We start from the raw sequence: 16115 nt of genomic DNA, 5'->3' as shown, positions 1-16115 counted from the left end.
TGGTACCCCAAAATACAATAGACCGGAGTGGTGTTTTAATATACAAAATGGTGCTCAAAACCTACACATGTAGAATCATAGACCAGGAACAGCATACAGGAAATAGAACATGAACTCCTGCAGTTGTAGGGATATCATAAATGAAGGGGAGGGGCAGTGGCACTGATGGCTGGGAGATGGAGTGGGGTGGGGCGTCAGCCCTTCCTTTTATAGGCCGGCGGAGAGGTTGCGGCGAGCTGGCGATGTGGGGGCCGGCGGCTCCGGGCGGTGCGGGTAGGGGCCGGCGTGGTGGTGGAGCGGGATCGGGGCTAGGCCGAGCAGGCGCGGTGCTGTGCGGCGTGCTGCCCTGGCGCAGGGGGCCGGCGTGCAGGGGCCGTCGCCGGGGAGCGGCGCAGGCGGGCCCGGGGAGGGCAGGCGGGGCTGGGAGCCGGTGGGGCCGGGGGCCGGCAGGGTCGGGGCCGGCGCCAGGGGGGCTGGGCGCCTGGGGGAGTAATGGCGCTAGGCGCCAGGAGGAAGGAGGAGGAAAGAGAAGAAGGAAGGAGGAAGAAGAAGAAAGAAGAAGGAAGAAGAAAGAGAAGAAGAGAAAGACAGAGAAAAAGGGAAATTAAAGAAATGGGAGGAAAAAGAGTAAAAGAAAGGGGATGCCGGCGGCGATTGCGGTACGCGGTCGGAGCACGCGCGGCGGTCTGTTGACCGGCACGTGGTAAAAATTACGGGAGAGGATAAAATGATGACTGTCGGCTTGGGTGTCGGGACGGCGAAATCGCTGGGAAGAGTTTGGATTTTCGGGAGCTCAACGGTAACAAGATTTTGAAAGCAATTTTTAACGGGTGATTTAAGTTGGTGATTTTCGCGGATGTTACACGTGCAAGGTGGACCTAAACACACGACATGCGCGTACCGCGATAAATCCACACATTACCAACGGTTCCCATCGATCCCCGGTGTGTGTCCAGGGTCCACTTCCCTTGGATACAAGGCCCCACCGGTCTCTGGAATGACGTCGTGCTGTGGCCGCACTTGTACCCACATGATGCACCAAGGGAACCGTTTCCAGAGAGAGCAGGGAAAAAGTCCACGTCCCAGTTCAATCAAGTACTAGGCTTACCGATTACCATATTCTCAGCATGTGTTTAGTACGTTCAAAAACTTGACCATGAACACCGACACGTTTCGACCTTAGCAATTTCCTCTGTACAGACGGGGCATCAACAAATTCAGGAACATCGCACAAAGCCCCGCCCGTCGACCTTATGATTCCAACATAAGTAAACAGGTAACTCCTATATCTCGTGAGTGATAGGAAATTACTTGACTTTTACCGTGTCCCTATTTAGCATAGCAACTAAGCGACCTAACATGCTAGTATTCAAAACATGGGTACTAGGAGCATGCAACTAGGGTTTCAATACAATTCCTATGGACTTAATGCACATACATAAGTAATAAGAATATTGTACAAATTTGAAAACTAGGGTTATGCATCGTGGCTTGCTTTCCTGCCCTGAATCAGCCTTGGGCTCTTCCGAACTTTGGTTCGGGCCTTGGTTTGCCTTGATCACGTTCAGCTCACCCTCCTACTATCCTTCTTCGTGTTCCGGACGAGCTCGTACGTTCCGTCGGCGATATTAGCTTCTACACGAGATGCATATGCATAAGATTTCTTTTATAATTTTTCATGACAAACCATTAAAAAAATATGAGGTGTATTTCTTTTGGCCACTTCACCTAGACAAGTTTATAAGCATTTCTTTCCTTCACAAAACACGCTTGGTTAGAAAGAAAACATAGATTTTATTTTGATGGTGATTGTGTATACATATAAAATTCTTAGAAATTTATTATTCAAAAGACAAACAGGTTGTGCTGTTTTGGTACTGTTTAGCAAAGATTAATATTTCACTATGTTTTTTATTCAAACTTGAATTTTCTCTTTTACAGAATGAGCCTTAGAGATTTTTAATATTTAGAACATGCCCTTGCATTTTTGCACTAAGGACCCTGAAACTAAAACCTAGATTGCAATGCGGTCCTTGGTCGACTGGCGGCTCGGGGAGCTCGATTCCGACGATGTGGGGCCGCGAGGTCATGGGCTAGTGTTAGGAGGGAGACGAGGGACTCCCAGCTACCGGTTTGGTGCAGGACTCGGGGTCGGAGGAGGGTCGGTGATGGCTCGCGGCAGAGCAGTGGCGGCGCGGCCGCTTCTGCTTCGGCTTCGGCGACTGTGGCGGCAGTGGCAGAGGTTTGTGGGGCTGGGGAGGTTGAGTGGTGGTAGGGGAAGGTGCTCGTGCGCTTGGGTAGCGACGGGGATGGCCGGAAGGGGGTGGTTGAGCGGCGGTAGCGAGTGCGGCCGGCGAGGCATAGGCACGTGTGACATCCTGGCCCAAGGCTTAATAGGATTGATAAGAATACTCATACCAACAAGTTGCAACTTCTTTTCCGGAAGCTCATCCTTAAAGAACTCCGGGGTTAAGCGTGCTTGGTCCGGAGCAATTTCGGGATGGGTGACCGACCGGGAAGTTCTTCCCGGGTGCGCACGAGTGAGGACAAAGTGCGCAGAAAAGACTTGTGTTGGTCTGTGAGGGAATTCTTGATATTCTAGAGACCTGCCAGGTGTAAGCGGGCCCGGCCCCGGGGGGGCGGGATGCCACAGGACGGGCCCTTTTATAGGCGGCAAAGGGAAGGGGAGGGGCGAGGCATCAAGGCGAAGCCTTGCGGCTCATTGGTGTGGTGGGGCGGTGGCCAGGCGTGTGGGGAGTGGCCTGGCGTGCCGTGGTGCGCGCCGGTGCTCTACGGCGTGTCGTGTGCAGCGGTTGGCCGCCACGGATTTGCCGTGCGGGGAGGGAGATCGTGTGCGGGAGGGTAGGGCGAGCTGCGGCGCGCTCCAGCGTTGTTGCGTTGCCGCCAGCCATTGGCTTGGAGCGGCACGGCGGCAGGCATCGAGCACCACGTGGCAACGGCGAGCGCAGTGACCACACCCAGGGCGCGTCGCGCGTGCGTGGCATGCGAAGGTGCCGTCTTCAACGCAAATTTTCTCACAAATTTTGAACTACGCAGTTGAATCTCCAAATATAAAAGTTGGAGTTCAAAGTATTGGTTACAACTTTTGTAAAAGCCGACATATGAAAAATTCAATGGATTTGGAGTTAAACTTAGGAGAAGTTTGGTGGAACGCCGGCAAAACTAGATTTGAAAATGATTTGATTTTTGGCCGAACTTCTACTTAATTTTTGAATATCTTTCGCTCAAAATCAAGGAAAGTGACAATTATGAAAGTTGCTTCATTTGAAGAGATCTATCACTTTTATATTAGCTAAAAATTAAGTTCTTATATAAAATTTATTTTTTATTTTCTTCCCATGTGAGCATCATTATAAGGGTGTTTAAATAACCATTTTGATTTTTCTTTGATTTATTTCTTAATTTCTCTTGATTTGGCTCTTGAGATGTCACACTGCCCCATAAATATTGCTCAGGTGATGAAGGCCATGAAGATCTGGGATGTGACCCCTAGTTGATTGCCCTGTCACTATGGAGTCATGCTTCCGCATATACATCATCTCCTTGTAATTTTCTTTCGGACCAACGGCTCATTTTATATTAATAATCGTGATAGGGTGATGTAACACTGATGAAGTCAAACTTTATGTATGAAATATGATCGCATGCATAAAGTGAGCACCTGGTTGAGTTTATAAAACCGGATGTGACAGGCTCCTATCCAGATTGCGGAAGATGGATAAGCGTGTAAACTTTAAACCCAGGAAGAGCCTAATAAAAATCCAAGTAACATACTATCACATAGTACTTCCATTTTTCTTACTTTTTTTTGTTCCGCATATATCTTTCCGTCTCCGTTATTCTATTTCTCTTGCCTTCTTTCATTTTTTCTTGAACAAATATAATCAAATAACAAATTAAACATTTCTTCGAACTTCGTTCAACAGTTCAACTGAAACCGGTTCAACAATTCGACGGAAACCGGTTCAACAATTTTGACATTATCGTCTGCGCTATCACCTAGGAGGGTTGGAACAAGGACAACCAAAATAAATTATAGTTCGACCCATATAGACAGGCAAGCCAAGGTACCTGTCTGTTCTCACCCCCTGTGCAAGACCGAGGGTGGATAGGAATTGATCACCTGATGTTTGACTTGTGTTCTTACTGAACAATACAGAAGACTTATCTTTGTTTATCATCTGACCCGAGCATGCCTCATACACTTGGAGTACATATTGCAGATAATTTGCATTCTCCTGGTTTGCTTTTAAGAGAAGCAAAGCATCATCTGCAAAGAGCAAGTGAGTAATGCTGGGCGCATTAGCACAGATACTGATCCCCTGCAGCCTTCCGGCTTCCTCCGCTACATTCAACATTGATGAGAAACCCTCGGCACATAACAGGAACAAATACGGGGACAACGGGTCACCCTGCCGCAACCCTCTCGTTGGCTTGATTTCTTCTGTGAGTACACCATTCACCTTAACTCTATAAGTCACCGTAGAAATGCAGCACAAGATCAAACTGACCCATCGCCGGCTGAAACCCATCTTCAACATAATTTTCTCCAAATAGTTCCATTCCACCCTATCATACGCTTTGCTCATGTCTAGCTTCAGTGCAGCAAAGCCCTCACCTCCCGATCTCTTATTCTGCAAGTAATGAGTCATCTCATAAGCAATCAGAATATTATCAGAAATGAGCCTGCCCGGGACAAAAGCAGTCTGGTTTTGAGAGATGATCTCAGGAAGAATTAACTTGAGCCGATTGGACAAAACTTTGGAGGTGATCTTGTATATGACATTACACAAACTTATTGGTCGTAGATCTTTTAGCCGCTCAGGATTTTGCACCTTAGGAATCAGCACCACCACCGTCTCATTCCACTTTGCCGGCATGCTGCCATCATTGAGGAAATTGAGAACTTCCCTCACCACATCCGCCCCCACAATATTCCAATGCTTCTTGTAGAACAGAGACGACATGCCATCTGCCCCCGGAGCTTTAAGGTCCCCGATGGCATCAAGTCCTTGGCGCACCTCCTCCTCTGTGAGATCACGTAGCAGCTGATCGTTCATCTCATTTGAAACCACCTGCTTAACATGCTGGAGGAGTTCATCCATACGGTCCCCTGCATTTGTGGTAAATAAATTTCTGTAATAATTAGTAATTAGTGTTTCCAGCTCCCCATCTTCCTCCACCACCCTCCCGTCATCCTGCACCAATCTCTTGATTCGGCTCCTCTTTCTTCTCTCCGAGGCGTATTGATGAAAGAAATGTGTATTCCTATCCCCCTTCGAAACCCAATGTGCCTTAGCTCGTTGGCGCCAATACAAATCTTTCTGCTCTTCCAGTCTCTCCCAACGGAATTTTAGCAACTCCATTCTCCTTAAAGACTGCTCATTAATCGGCCCTCTTCTACATGCCTCCATTGCCTTTCTCAACTACTTCATACGCTTCTCCAAATCCCCTAGTACATTTCTATTCCAGTCCCCCAGATCAGTAGCAACACTCTGTACTGCCTCCATCACCGTCCCCCTCCTTCCTTCCATCACAGTCTTCCAGGCGTTCTCCACAATCGGAGCACACTGCTCCTCCTCCACCCAATGGGCTTCAAAACGAAAGCTTTGTCCACCCCTCCGAGCACCACTATGGACATCCTCCTCCGTCAACACCACCACCGGCCTATGGTCTGAGTGGCGCGGCTCACCATTTATTACTTTGTACAGCGGAAAGTGAGCACGCCATTCCTCATTGGCCACCGCCCGATCAAACCGTTCCCGAACATACTCGTTGCTATTATGGTTGTTGTTCCACCATGTGAAGAGATCCCCGGCAAACCCCAAATCAGAGAGCTCGCAGTCCTCCAACGCCGACCGGAAACGATCCATGCAAGCTTGCCCTCGTGGCAGTCCACCTTCCTTCTCCGCACCCATGAGAATCTCGTTAAAATCCCCCAGGCACAACCATGGTTTGCACCTGGCAGCGTTCAACGTCCTCAACGCCTTCCACGACAAGTGTTTATTCTCCGTGCTCGGTTCTCCATAAAACCCCGTAAGTCTCCAAGAGAAACTATCTGCCTCCTGCACGTCTGCGTCAATGTACAGACGTGATATCCACCTCACGTGCACATCCACCCCTGTCCTCCAAAACAGGGCCAGACCTCCACTTCTACCCACACAGTCCTTCACCACCACGTTAGTAAGTCCCAATTTCCACCTCAAACCTTTTATTCTGTGCTCATCCAATTTTGTTTCGGACAAGAACAAAATATCGGGGTCCTCCTCCTTCTGAACATTCAGAAGGCCTCGAATTGCCGCGCCGTTCCCTAACCCACGGCAATTCCAAGCTATGATCTTCATTTTGACTCGCAGGGCTGTTCCGACAGCCCCGCGTTGTTTATGTTTGTCTCCTCTGCTGATCCCTCCACCCTTGCCTTTTTCTGCTCCTGTGACTTTCCTCGCTCCACCTCCATCAACTCCACCAAGCCCCTCTTTTTTTGCTGTTTCTTCTCTACCCCAGTCCCCTTTTCCTTTTCTTTTGAGACCCGAGGTTGTCTTCTGAACTTTTTTGGAGAAATTTTCCTGCCCTCGCCTGACCCTGCACCCTCCAGTTTCTCATACGTAATCTGCATGCTACTATTCTCCTGGGCTCCTGCAGACGTACTAGCAAATTCGACGTTTGTCCCCATCTTCTCATTCAGTAGCCCCGGCAGGAGGGCATGCTTTGCAGCACCAGATTTTTGGCCAAGTGTTTTCTGCTGCAGGCTTTTAGATGGAAACGTCTCCTCTACATCTGCTCCATGCTGGCTCTTCTCCACACCCCCTAGAGCAACATCCTTTCTCCAGGTTAAAGAATCACTCCTAGACCTCCCACCATTACTTCTACCACCTGATCCGCCATGACTCCAGCTCCCTGAACCCCCTCCTCGATAGCTTCTGCTTCCCAGAAAACGTCCTCCATCATACTGTCCACCTTCACCTCTCCATCCCCCACCACCATACCTCTTTTTGGGGGGAATAAATCTCAGCACCCGGTCAAAAGGTGCCCTCTCCTCCTTTCCAAGCTTCTTTGTACAAGTTTTGTCAAAATGTCCGATAATACCGCACACATAACAAAACTCCGGAAGAAACTCATATTGTACAGGACACCAGCGATCTCCAACTCCCTCGCCTAAGTCAACCGTAATGCCACGCCTCAGAGGTAGACGGATGTCCAGTCTGACTTTGACCCGAAGAACCCTTCCCGCCGCAAGATCATCACTCTCAAAATCCACCTCCAAGAATTTCCCAAACTCATCCCCTATCACCTCCGCCGTCGCCTTGTTCATGAGACCCATTGGGAGACGGGCAACACGAATCCAGATAGGGATGAAAGAGAAAATGATTTCATCCAAAGACTTTGTCCCATCGAAATTCGCAATCACCAGCGCCTCGTTGAAGATCATCCATGGCCCCTCTTCTAGGGCCCTCCTCTTCATCGTTGCTTGCGAGAAAGTGAGCAGAAAGCAGTTGTCTCCCAAGTCCTTGCATTCGATTCCCTTCCTAGGGCACCAAATCCATCCCAAAGTCTTCTCCACCACCTCCGATCTCACCTCGCGATCAGACAAAAGTTTTCCAAAAGCTTTCAGTGAACCATCGCCAAGTCCTCCCTCCTTGTCACCCCCGATGCGAATGCTTTTCTTCTCCACTTCCGACAGCTTCAGGTTCTTCAGAAGGCCCTCCATCCCCTCCATAATCACCGCCGCCACCACCCAGCCGAGGGATTAGATCCCGGTAGAACAACGACGCCTACACCACCCAGCCGATGGGATTAGATCCCAGCAGAAAAAAACGATGGCTCCTCCAACAACTAGGTTTATGGCTTTGTGGACGCACGAAAGAACTGAAAGAGTCCAAAATCCAAGATGGATTCGACCCTGGGAGACCTAAGACACGACGAACAGGCAGATCAACCAGGAAAACATAGGGAGGAAACAGGAGAATCGAAGCAGCCGTCACCCAGAAACGTAACCGCTACTCGAGTCGCCCAGGACGTGGCCTAGGTGCCGAGACCCATTAGGGAGTATTTCATGGTGACAAACATTTGCATATCTAAAAGACAGAGTTTGGAAGCGCATACATGGCTGGAAGGAGAAGCTTTTGTCGAAGGCCGGAAAAGAAACTCTTATAAAAGCGGTGGCCCAGGCAATTCCAAGCTATGCGATGGCCTATTTTGATATCACAAAGTCAGTGTCGGATGAGATTAGTACTATGATTTGCCGTTTTTGGTGGGCTCAAATGGAGAAGGAAAATAAAGTGCATTGGGTGTCTTGGGAGATTCTGTCAAGTCGGAAAGATGAGGGCGGCTTGGGCTACAGAGATCTGCATCTTTTCAATCTTGCTATGCTAGCAAAACAAGCTTGGCGCATTCTGCAAAACCCGGAGTCTTTATGTGCGAGATTACTCACAGCTCGGTATTGCCCAAGTGGTGACCTTTTGCAGGTGTCTGAGGGGTCAGGAATTTCTTATACTTGGCGCAGCATTGTTCGGGGATTTAAAGCTTTGAAGAATGGTTTGATCTGGCGGATTGGCGATGGGTCCCAAGTAAGAATTTGGGATGACCCCTGGATCCCAACAGGTATATCCCGCCAACCAAGAACACCACGGGGTTCGGTGCTACTCTCAAAAGTTGAAGAACTTATCGATCCGATTACTGGAACATGGGACTCCCAGCTTGTGCGTGAAATCTTAGAAGACGTTCCAAATATTCTATCAATCCCAGTATGCATCGGCAGGGATGATGTTATTGCCTGGCACCATGACAGGAAGGGGATGTTTTCGGTCAGGTCGGCATACCACATGTTAGTAGATGAAGAGAGACGCCAGCGGCAGTACCAGCAAGGAGAAAGTAGCGTGTGCTGTCGGGAGGGAGACCACGAAACACAGAAGTGGAAGAAATTGTGGGAGCTGCCATGTCCTCCAAAGGTACGTCATTTTATTTGGCGCCTGGCTGATAACAGCCTACCACTGAAGCAAAACATCAAACGGAGAGGGGTTATTCTTGACACGAGATGTCTGGTGTGCATGCGTTTTGATGAGGATGGGGGTCACTGTTTTCTAAAATGCAAGCTAATAAAGAGATGTTGGCGTATTTTGGAAATGGAACAAACACGCCTTGCTTTGCTGTCGGCCAAATCATCGAAGGATTTTGTTTGGAATGTGCTGCAACTTGAACAAAGCTTGGCATGTAAGGTTAGCCTCTTGCTGTGGAAGTGGTGGGATGTAAGAAACAAGGTAAATGCTGGAGATCCAATTCAAAATATACAAAATGCTTGTCACTCAGTCTTAGAGATGGCGGGGCTGCTGGAATTGCCAACGATAAAAATTAGACCGACTGCTAGGCTACAACAGAGATGGCTCAGACCTCCCCAAGGTGTCCTGAAAATCAATACTGATGGAGCTTTTGTGAAGGCAACTAAGCATGGCGCCTGGGGCTTCATTATTAGAGATTACACAGGTGCACACGTGCTGGCAGGTGCAGGCAACGCTAGTCTGCTTCATGATGCGTTAATGGCGGAAGCGGTTGGCTGTCTCAAAGCTTTGGAAACAGCAGAATTATATGGCATCTCCCATGTGCAGCTGGAGGTTGACTCAAGTGTTCTAAAGGAAGCTATTACATGTGATACTCATGATCGTGGCCACTGTGGAGTGATTTTCAGGGATATCCGAAACCTGTTAGCTAATGAGTTTGTGTGTTTAGCTGTTTCTCTTATTCCACGTTGTACTAACTCGTCTGCGCACGAGCTTGCAAGACTGGGTTTATTTTGGGGTTCGGAACAATCATGCATATGGACTGGCCCTCTTCCCGAATCTGTAAATGTGCAGGTGATCCGCGATTTAGCGGAATCCGGTGATGGTAATGAAAGGCCATAGAGCCACCCAAGCTTTCAAAAGAAAATAAAAAAAAATTATAGTTAACATTTCAAAAATACTAGATTTAACAATTATTCAAATCTAGTTCAACAATTCCAGTAAAATAATCCAACATTTTACATAGAAATGTTGAAGCGGTATATCATAGATGTTGAACGTGTATATCAAAATGTACAATTCAAATATTGTTTTTTTAAAATATATAAAACATTAAAACATATTCGCATTAGATATTGGTTTGTTGCATAAATTCTAACTAACACAATGGTCCAAATGAATTCAAAAATGAATTCAAAAAATGAATCATATTTTTGAAGAAAATTGAATTCAAAGATCCAAAGCACAAAGGAATCTCTCCGTTCACCAGCCACTCCAACGCATGCATGCACATTAGCCGGTCTTGGGCGGGCACGTGTCCAACGGAAATTCTTGTTGATGCTGCCTGCGCTCCCGCCAGCCAGTCTCGTTTGTCCGTTCTAATTTCTTACGGATCTCAAACACCGAAAGTTCAAATGGCTTCCTAATTTTCGGAAGCTACATAGGTTCTCCAGGCCTAGCTAGCGCGGCTGTGCAACACAGGCTGGCCAGGGGTGCGACCGAGCCAGCACAGCCCAGCTGTGCACAGGTTCAGCAGCGGCCAAGTGATACAGCAGGCCCATGAAGGTTTGAAATTGCTTTTAATCATTGCAATTTTGTTTGTTAATCTCTATTACATGTCTTAGCAACTTAATCAGTAGTGTCACTTGCTAATTATGTTTAGTTCCTAATTAATTATTTCAAGCATGCTTAGTAAAATAATGGTTTAGTAGTGGTTTAGCTTGCTTTCTCTTCTGCAAGCTTTTTGGAGTCTCGTTGCGCTTTGCTTCCTCTACGCTTTGAGTGTTCTAATCATTTATAGGGTGAGCTTGTCACGAATTAACTTATGTCATCTTGGTGATTAGAAGCGAGGTGTATTTGGGATGGCAATCGGGATATAGTCATTGTTCTGGAAGAGAATTTTAAAGAATCTCATTCACCCCCCTTAGTCGCATTTGGAGAAACTGAAAGAAGATACGATAGATTTCATGCATTATACAGTTATGTATTACTGTATTAGCAACCTGCCCTCTGAAAGGTTCAGCCGAAATTTTCATGCTGTAGTTAAATTCATGCTCTATGTTTTCTCCACATTATATAATTGACTTTCCCTTAAGTCAATCTGCTCAAAAGAAGTTTTGAACTTACTTACAAATGGATTTTAGGGAATTGAAATTAATTCCAAAAAATAAAAACAAAGTGTCAAGTGTCAAAATGAAAAAGGAAATTTTATTGGCGCTATCTTGTCAGCATTTGGAGTTTGGAAATGTTAATTTGAGTTTTGAAGGTCATGGTACTAAAACTAAATTTAAAAAATCAGAAATATTTTTACGAAAGAGTGAAATACTGATGGTTTTGGGCTGTTACAGACGTGCTAGGTAGCCTCTTGCCTATACGCTGCTTACAACTAAAAATTTAGTTATGGTTTTCAGGTGGTTGTGAATTTCCCCTGCTAAAAATATCAAGTCAAATTTCAATTCCAAATTTTAATTAATAAAATTCAAGTAAATTTTTTGAACTAAATATTATCATGGAAATTAGTATGGATTCTTATGTAGGTGTTTGAACTTGTTGTCCACCGAGTTCCACTACTTGATCTATACCTGAGATACAGCTGCGAATCTCAAATATTAGGTGATCACCGCAACAGATTTTGAACACTGCTAATCGGAAAAAGATGGTTGCCAACAGATATGTTACTATTAGGCCGTCATATTTTTAAGATGGTAGTGTCCAAAATCTTCCAGTCCTTTCTTCGACAAAAAGACTGTCAAAATTTTGAGCTCACATAGCATGCAAGTAGAAATCTTACACAAAAAGCAATCATCCATAAGCACTCCTGAGCCCAAACTAGGAGATGAAACTTAAGTAGCTAGTTTGCGCTTGTACCTCGTGGCACAATATGCAAATGCAAGCACATTCAGTAGCTGCAAGCCTGCCATCATCCAAAAGAATTGATCAAGACGACCTTCATTGAGGTTCTCCGGGATCCAGCCATGCCTCCCTCTCCCCCCTGTCACCGAATTGATGTATTTTAACATGATAGAGACAAGGTAGCTTCCAAGCGTGATCATGATGAGAGAGCAAGCCTGACACAAGCTTCTCATTGCATCAGGAGACTGCTCATATGCAAATTCGATGAAACCGACCACAGTGAATACTTTAGCTACACCTACGAAGAAGTACTGTGGTGCCTGCCACAGAATATTCATCGGGACGGCAGAGTTGTAGTGCACTAGGCCTCTATTGTTTGCAATGTCCAGGCGCACCATCTCAACCAATGCAGCCGAAACCAGGGAAAGCATAGTGAAAACCATACCGACACCAATGCGTTGGAGTTCTGACAGCCCTCTCTTAATGCCAGTGATGCTACTTAGAATTGGCACGAGAACTTTGTTGTAAGATGGGGCCAGGATGAGGATACAGAGGCAGTTGAAGGTCGTCAGAGTTGCTGGAGGAATGGAAAAACCACCGATGTCGTTGTCCATGACTTCTCCTTGTTCGATGAACAGAGGGAAGAAAGCTTCGGCAGTGTTGAAAATTATGCCAGCTAATAGAACAGGCAACATTCTTGCCAAGATCTTCAGCTCCTCCACTTGCGTCACCGTGCAAAGCTTCCATGGGTTAGGCACATTATCAGATGTTTCATCAGAAGAAGTGATGGTGGCAGCTCGATCAAAGAACCTAAATGCGACAATTGATAATTTATTGGAGAATAGAGAAAAATTATATAAATACTAAACTAATAGGTGAAATCAGATAAAAAGAATTAAGTGAATGGTGAGAACATTGCGTTTCAGAAACTGTGAAAGACATACCTTAGTCCATCAGTATGCATCAGCTTCCTGCTCCCTATGATTGCTGACTCTTTGCCTGGCATTTCATACAGAAGAGAGCTGTCATCTGGAACATCCACATTGATCTTGCGAGTGGCTGCAACCACAACATGGCAAATCCTAGTGAGGGCGCTTCCTCCCGGTTTCTGGTACCTGTAAAGCTTAACACATGCAAGAAACCCAGCGATTCCGGTCGCTGAGAACAGTGTAGGGATCCCAAATCCCCATCCCCATCCATAGTTGTCCTGAACCCACACCAGGAGCGTGCTTGCAAGGAAGAAACCACCATTCACAGCGAAGTAGTACCAGTTGTAATAGAGCTCCTTCTGCGCCTTCTCTGTTCCATCTGTGTCGTCGAATTGGTCAGCTCCAAATGTTGGAACACATGGCCACATGCCACCTAAGCCTAGAGCAGTCAGGAAGAGGCCCAGAGAAGGCAAAAATTCCTGAGGAGAGATCACACTTATGTTCATGCTTGCTGGAACCACTGCTGAAAGTGTAAGCAGAACCATTCCCTACAAACACAAGTTCAGACATATACGGGCTCGTAATTGTTCACTTGAACTGGCAAACACATTCGAGTTTGAAAATGTGGATTAGAAAATGATGGAATTACTGAGAGGTGCGCAGACTTACAAAAGTAAAGATTGTCAGGGAGATCACAATAGTTCGGTGTCTACCCCAATATGAATCTGCCAATAATGCTCCAAGAAGAGGAGTGAGGTAGCAGGTGCCCTGCCACGAAGCTATATTGCTCGCTGCAGCCACATTGCTTTGCTTCTGTACCTTGGTCAGGTAACTCACCAGGTTTGTCCCAACTCCATAGTATGCCATAGCACCGCAAAATTCACCACCTGCAAAGAACAAGGAGAGGCAAATGTAAGAAAGGCATTGACAGGATTCATTACCGGAATGCATATTGAGTAGATTGAAAACCATTGATTGATATATAAGTACCATCGTCTGATTACCTAGAATTGAGTAGCAGGCTCTCCATTTTCCAGTATGTTTCTTAGAAGCTGGATTGCCTCTGATATCAACAGAGCCATTGCAGGTATATTGTTCATGGTCCTGCCATCCATATTATATTATTTTTTAAATGAAAGATTTGAAATTGAAATGGTGATTGAGGTTTATATAACGGTAAAATTGAAGGCATTGCAAAGCCAAAAGTAGTTTTGGTTGTATTTTGCAGTAAGTTCCTAATAAGGCCCTCTACTTTAATCTGTGATAAGCGCCACCACTACTTCAGAACAAAATAAGTAACTGCCGCAAACTTGTAACACCGGGCCAAATTCTGGACCGGGCACACAGCCAAGATGGCTTTTGGCACTCCATGTCAGCACTCAGCATTCGATGAATTGATCCTACCTAGGTCACTCAACAAACTTGTAACTCAATGGGAATCAAAAATAAAAATTACCGGCTGGCTACCGGCGAAACCAGAGGAGTGGGCGGCGGCCTCCGTGGTGGTGTCGCCTTTGCAGGTCACTGCCGATGAGCACTCTGCCATGGGAGCTCCGTTTCCCACCTCCACGGCGAAGTTGTACTTGCAGCAGGTGGTGCCGGTCGACGCCATCTCGTCGCTGCCGCCTGGCGCCAAGAAAGCAGGGGACACAGCACATTGCCTTTGCTGAGGCCGGCTACGCCGCTCCTCGTTTACCATGTGCTGCTCCCGGCGCAATGGCAATGGCACCGACCCTGCCGCCCGCCGTGCGCCGGCGAGGTTTACGACGGGAGCGTCCTGCTAGAGGGGAACAAACTCCGGGGATCTCGAGACAATGGACTTGCAAGCAGACTCGCACATCCTTCAGCAATGGCAGGCATCGCAGTTTAGACCTCGGCAAAGGAGCTAATCACACGTCGCCACGTCTTCACGACCACGTGCAGCGCATCGCCAAGGATGGGAAAGCCTTGCCATCGAATGGGTCGAATAAAAGCGAAAGGATCCATAATCGTGCCGCATCCTGCCAGCCAATTGTATCTTTCACCTGTGTCGCCATTCTTCTTCAATTTTCTTCCTAACACCACCGTGGCACCGTTGTGCCACTCCGTGTGTGCCGCAGTTTTCCAGTTGGTCATTAAGGATCCGCCCGTGTCCACGTCTTTCTCCAAATATGAGAATAAATAGCTATATCATGCACCTTACCACCTTGGGCACTTGCTGTTGCTAGTTTCAGTCTCCAACAACAATCGGTGTCTTTGGTTTCACAGAGCTCCTTTTACGAGGACAGCGTGACGATGGTTTCTTGGTTTGGTGGTCGGAGCTCAGTCATTATTTGGAGTTGCAGTTTTCTTCACGGTTGGCTCGGTTCCACTTTTACACGTATTGTGGTGAAATTGTTTCTTTTGGAGGAGACATCTCATAAAAGCTGAAAAGCTGAGAAAGGTGACTACAAGAAGAGCATGTTGGAGATTATTATTGTGTTTACTTCTTTTCTTAGAGGAGATGTATTGGATACATACTTTAACTCGTATGCCTCTCTTGGTAGCGGTGGATAGCTTTCTTTTTATTTCCTGTAATTTTTGGTCTGATGCATATCCATCAGGGGATGGCTCAAGCCGGAATAAAATCTTTCCATTATCTTAAAAAAAGGCCAACCTCTCTTGGATATGCCCCGCTACTTCCTCTATCTTTGTACCGATCAGCAATAGCTACTTTCACCGAGAAAACAAGTGGCATTTCTCAAAGGTAGTTATTGTCTTTGTATTCCTTTAATTTGGTACTACGGATGACATTGTGGTAGCAAGTGGTCAGCCTTCTTTTAATATATATAGATTGTAGCCTGTTTTTAAAGGATGCATATGGTGCTGCTAGGCTAGTCACATCGTCACATAGGCTGTCAGCTTTCTATCACCTTCTTCCCTCCACGTGCCCCCCACCCCTACGCGCACCCACACACAATAAAAATATGATGCGCTAAATTTAAGGATTAAATGCATGTTATGCGTCACTATGTAGAATATATATTTGTAGAAAGTGATAGAATACTAATTTCTATGTTATATAGCTAGCTCAAACTAAGGGTTCAATAAACACATGACAAATACATTTATGAGCTATACAGTGTGGAAAAAATTATGAATGTGGATAAAAATAGTACAAAGTAAATGGTAAGTAAAGTCTACCAAAATCGGATAAAGACAATTACATATGTATTTGTGTTCTAAAATATTTAACAAATGAGAGAGAAAGGAAGGTAAATAATTTTTATTATTTCCATGGCTCTAATTTTCAAATGAATTTTTAATGTTTATGCCTCCAAAATCATTAGACCGTGCAGAA

General features: G+C 46.2%; 2 protein-coding genes across 3 annotated transcripts; both read right to left on the bottom strand.

The window, feature by feature from the left end:
- Positions 1–5447: 5447 nt before the first annotated feature.
- Positions 5448–5894, bottom strand: LOC105915158. Its single transcript, XM_012849050.2, has one exon. It carries the CDS (start codon positions 5892–5894, stop codon positions 5448–5450), a length of 447 nt encoding a protein of 148 aa, XP_012704504.2.
- Positions 5895–11687: 5793 nt separating this feature from the next.
- On the bottom strand, positions 11688–14684 carry LOC101772560 (protein NRT1/ PTR FAMILY 8.3). 2 transcript variants are annotated; one of them, XM_004986693.3, is made up of 5 exons: positions 14253–14678; positions 13801–13900; positions 13466–13683; positions 12812–13344; positions 11688–12677 (listed from the first exon to the last, which is right to left on the bottom strand). In XM_004986693.3, the coding sequence occupies exons 1-5, from the start codon at positions 14493–14495 to the stop codon at positions 11858–11860; spliced, it is 1914 nt and encodes a 637-aa protein (XP_004986750.3). In that variant the 5' UTR covers positions 14496–14678; the 3' UTR covers positions 11688–11857. The 2 variants fall into 2 exon arrangements, with proteins under 2 accessions (XP_004986750.3, XP_022678723.1); XM_022822988.1 differs by having other exon boundaries at positions 12461–12607; positions 14253–14684.
- Between the last annotated feature and the right edge of the window lie 1431 nt (positions 14685–16115).

Source organism: Setaria italica, chromosome IX (genome assembly GCF_000263155.2).
Source record: "Setaria italica strain Yugu1 chromosome IX, Setaria_italica_v2.0, whole genome shotgun sequence".
Lineage (NCBI taxonomy): Eukaryota > Viridiplantae > Streptophyta > Magnoliopsida > Poales > Poaceae > Setaria > Setaria italica.
Note: the sequence above shows the minus strand (reverse complement) of the source record. Positions and strands in the feature narration are given on the sequence as shown.

What these genes read in the sequence shown, in the direction of transcription:
- LOC105915158 (XM_012849050.2), bottom strand. Translation starts at nt 5,894, where the DNA reads ATGGATCGTTTCCGGTCGGCGTTGGAGGACTGCGAGCTCTCTGATTTG.
- LOC101772560 (XM_004986693.3), bottom strand. Translation starts at nt 14,495, where the DNA reads ATGGTAAACGAGGAGCGGCGTAGCCGGCCTCAGCAAAGGCAATGTGCT. An exon ending in AGCCTGCTACTCAATTCTAG is followed by an intron (nt 13,684 to 13,800) that starts GTAATCAGACGA and finishes TGTTCTTTGCAG; the next exon opens with GTGGTGAATTTTGCGGTGCT. An exon ending in ATGCATACTGATGGACTAAG is followed by an intron (nt 12,678 to 12,811) that starts GTATGTCTTTCA and finishes TGTCGCATTTAG; the next exon opens with GTTCTTTGATCGAGCTGCCA.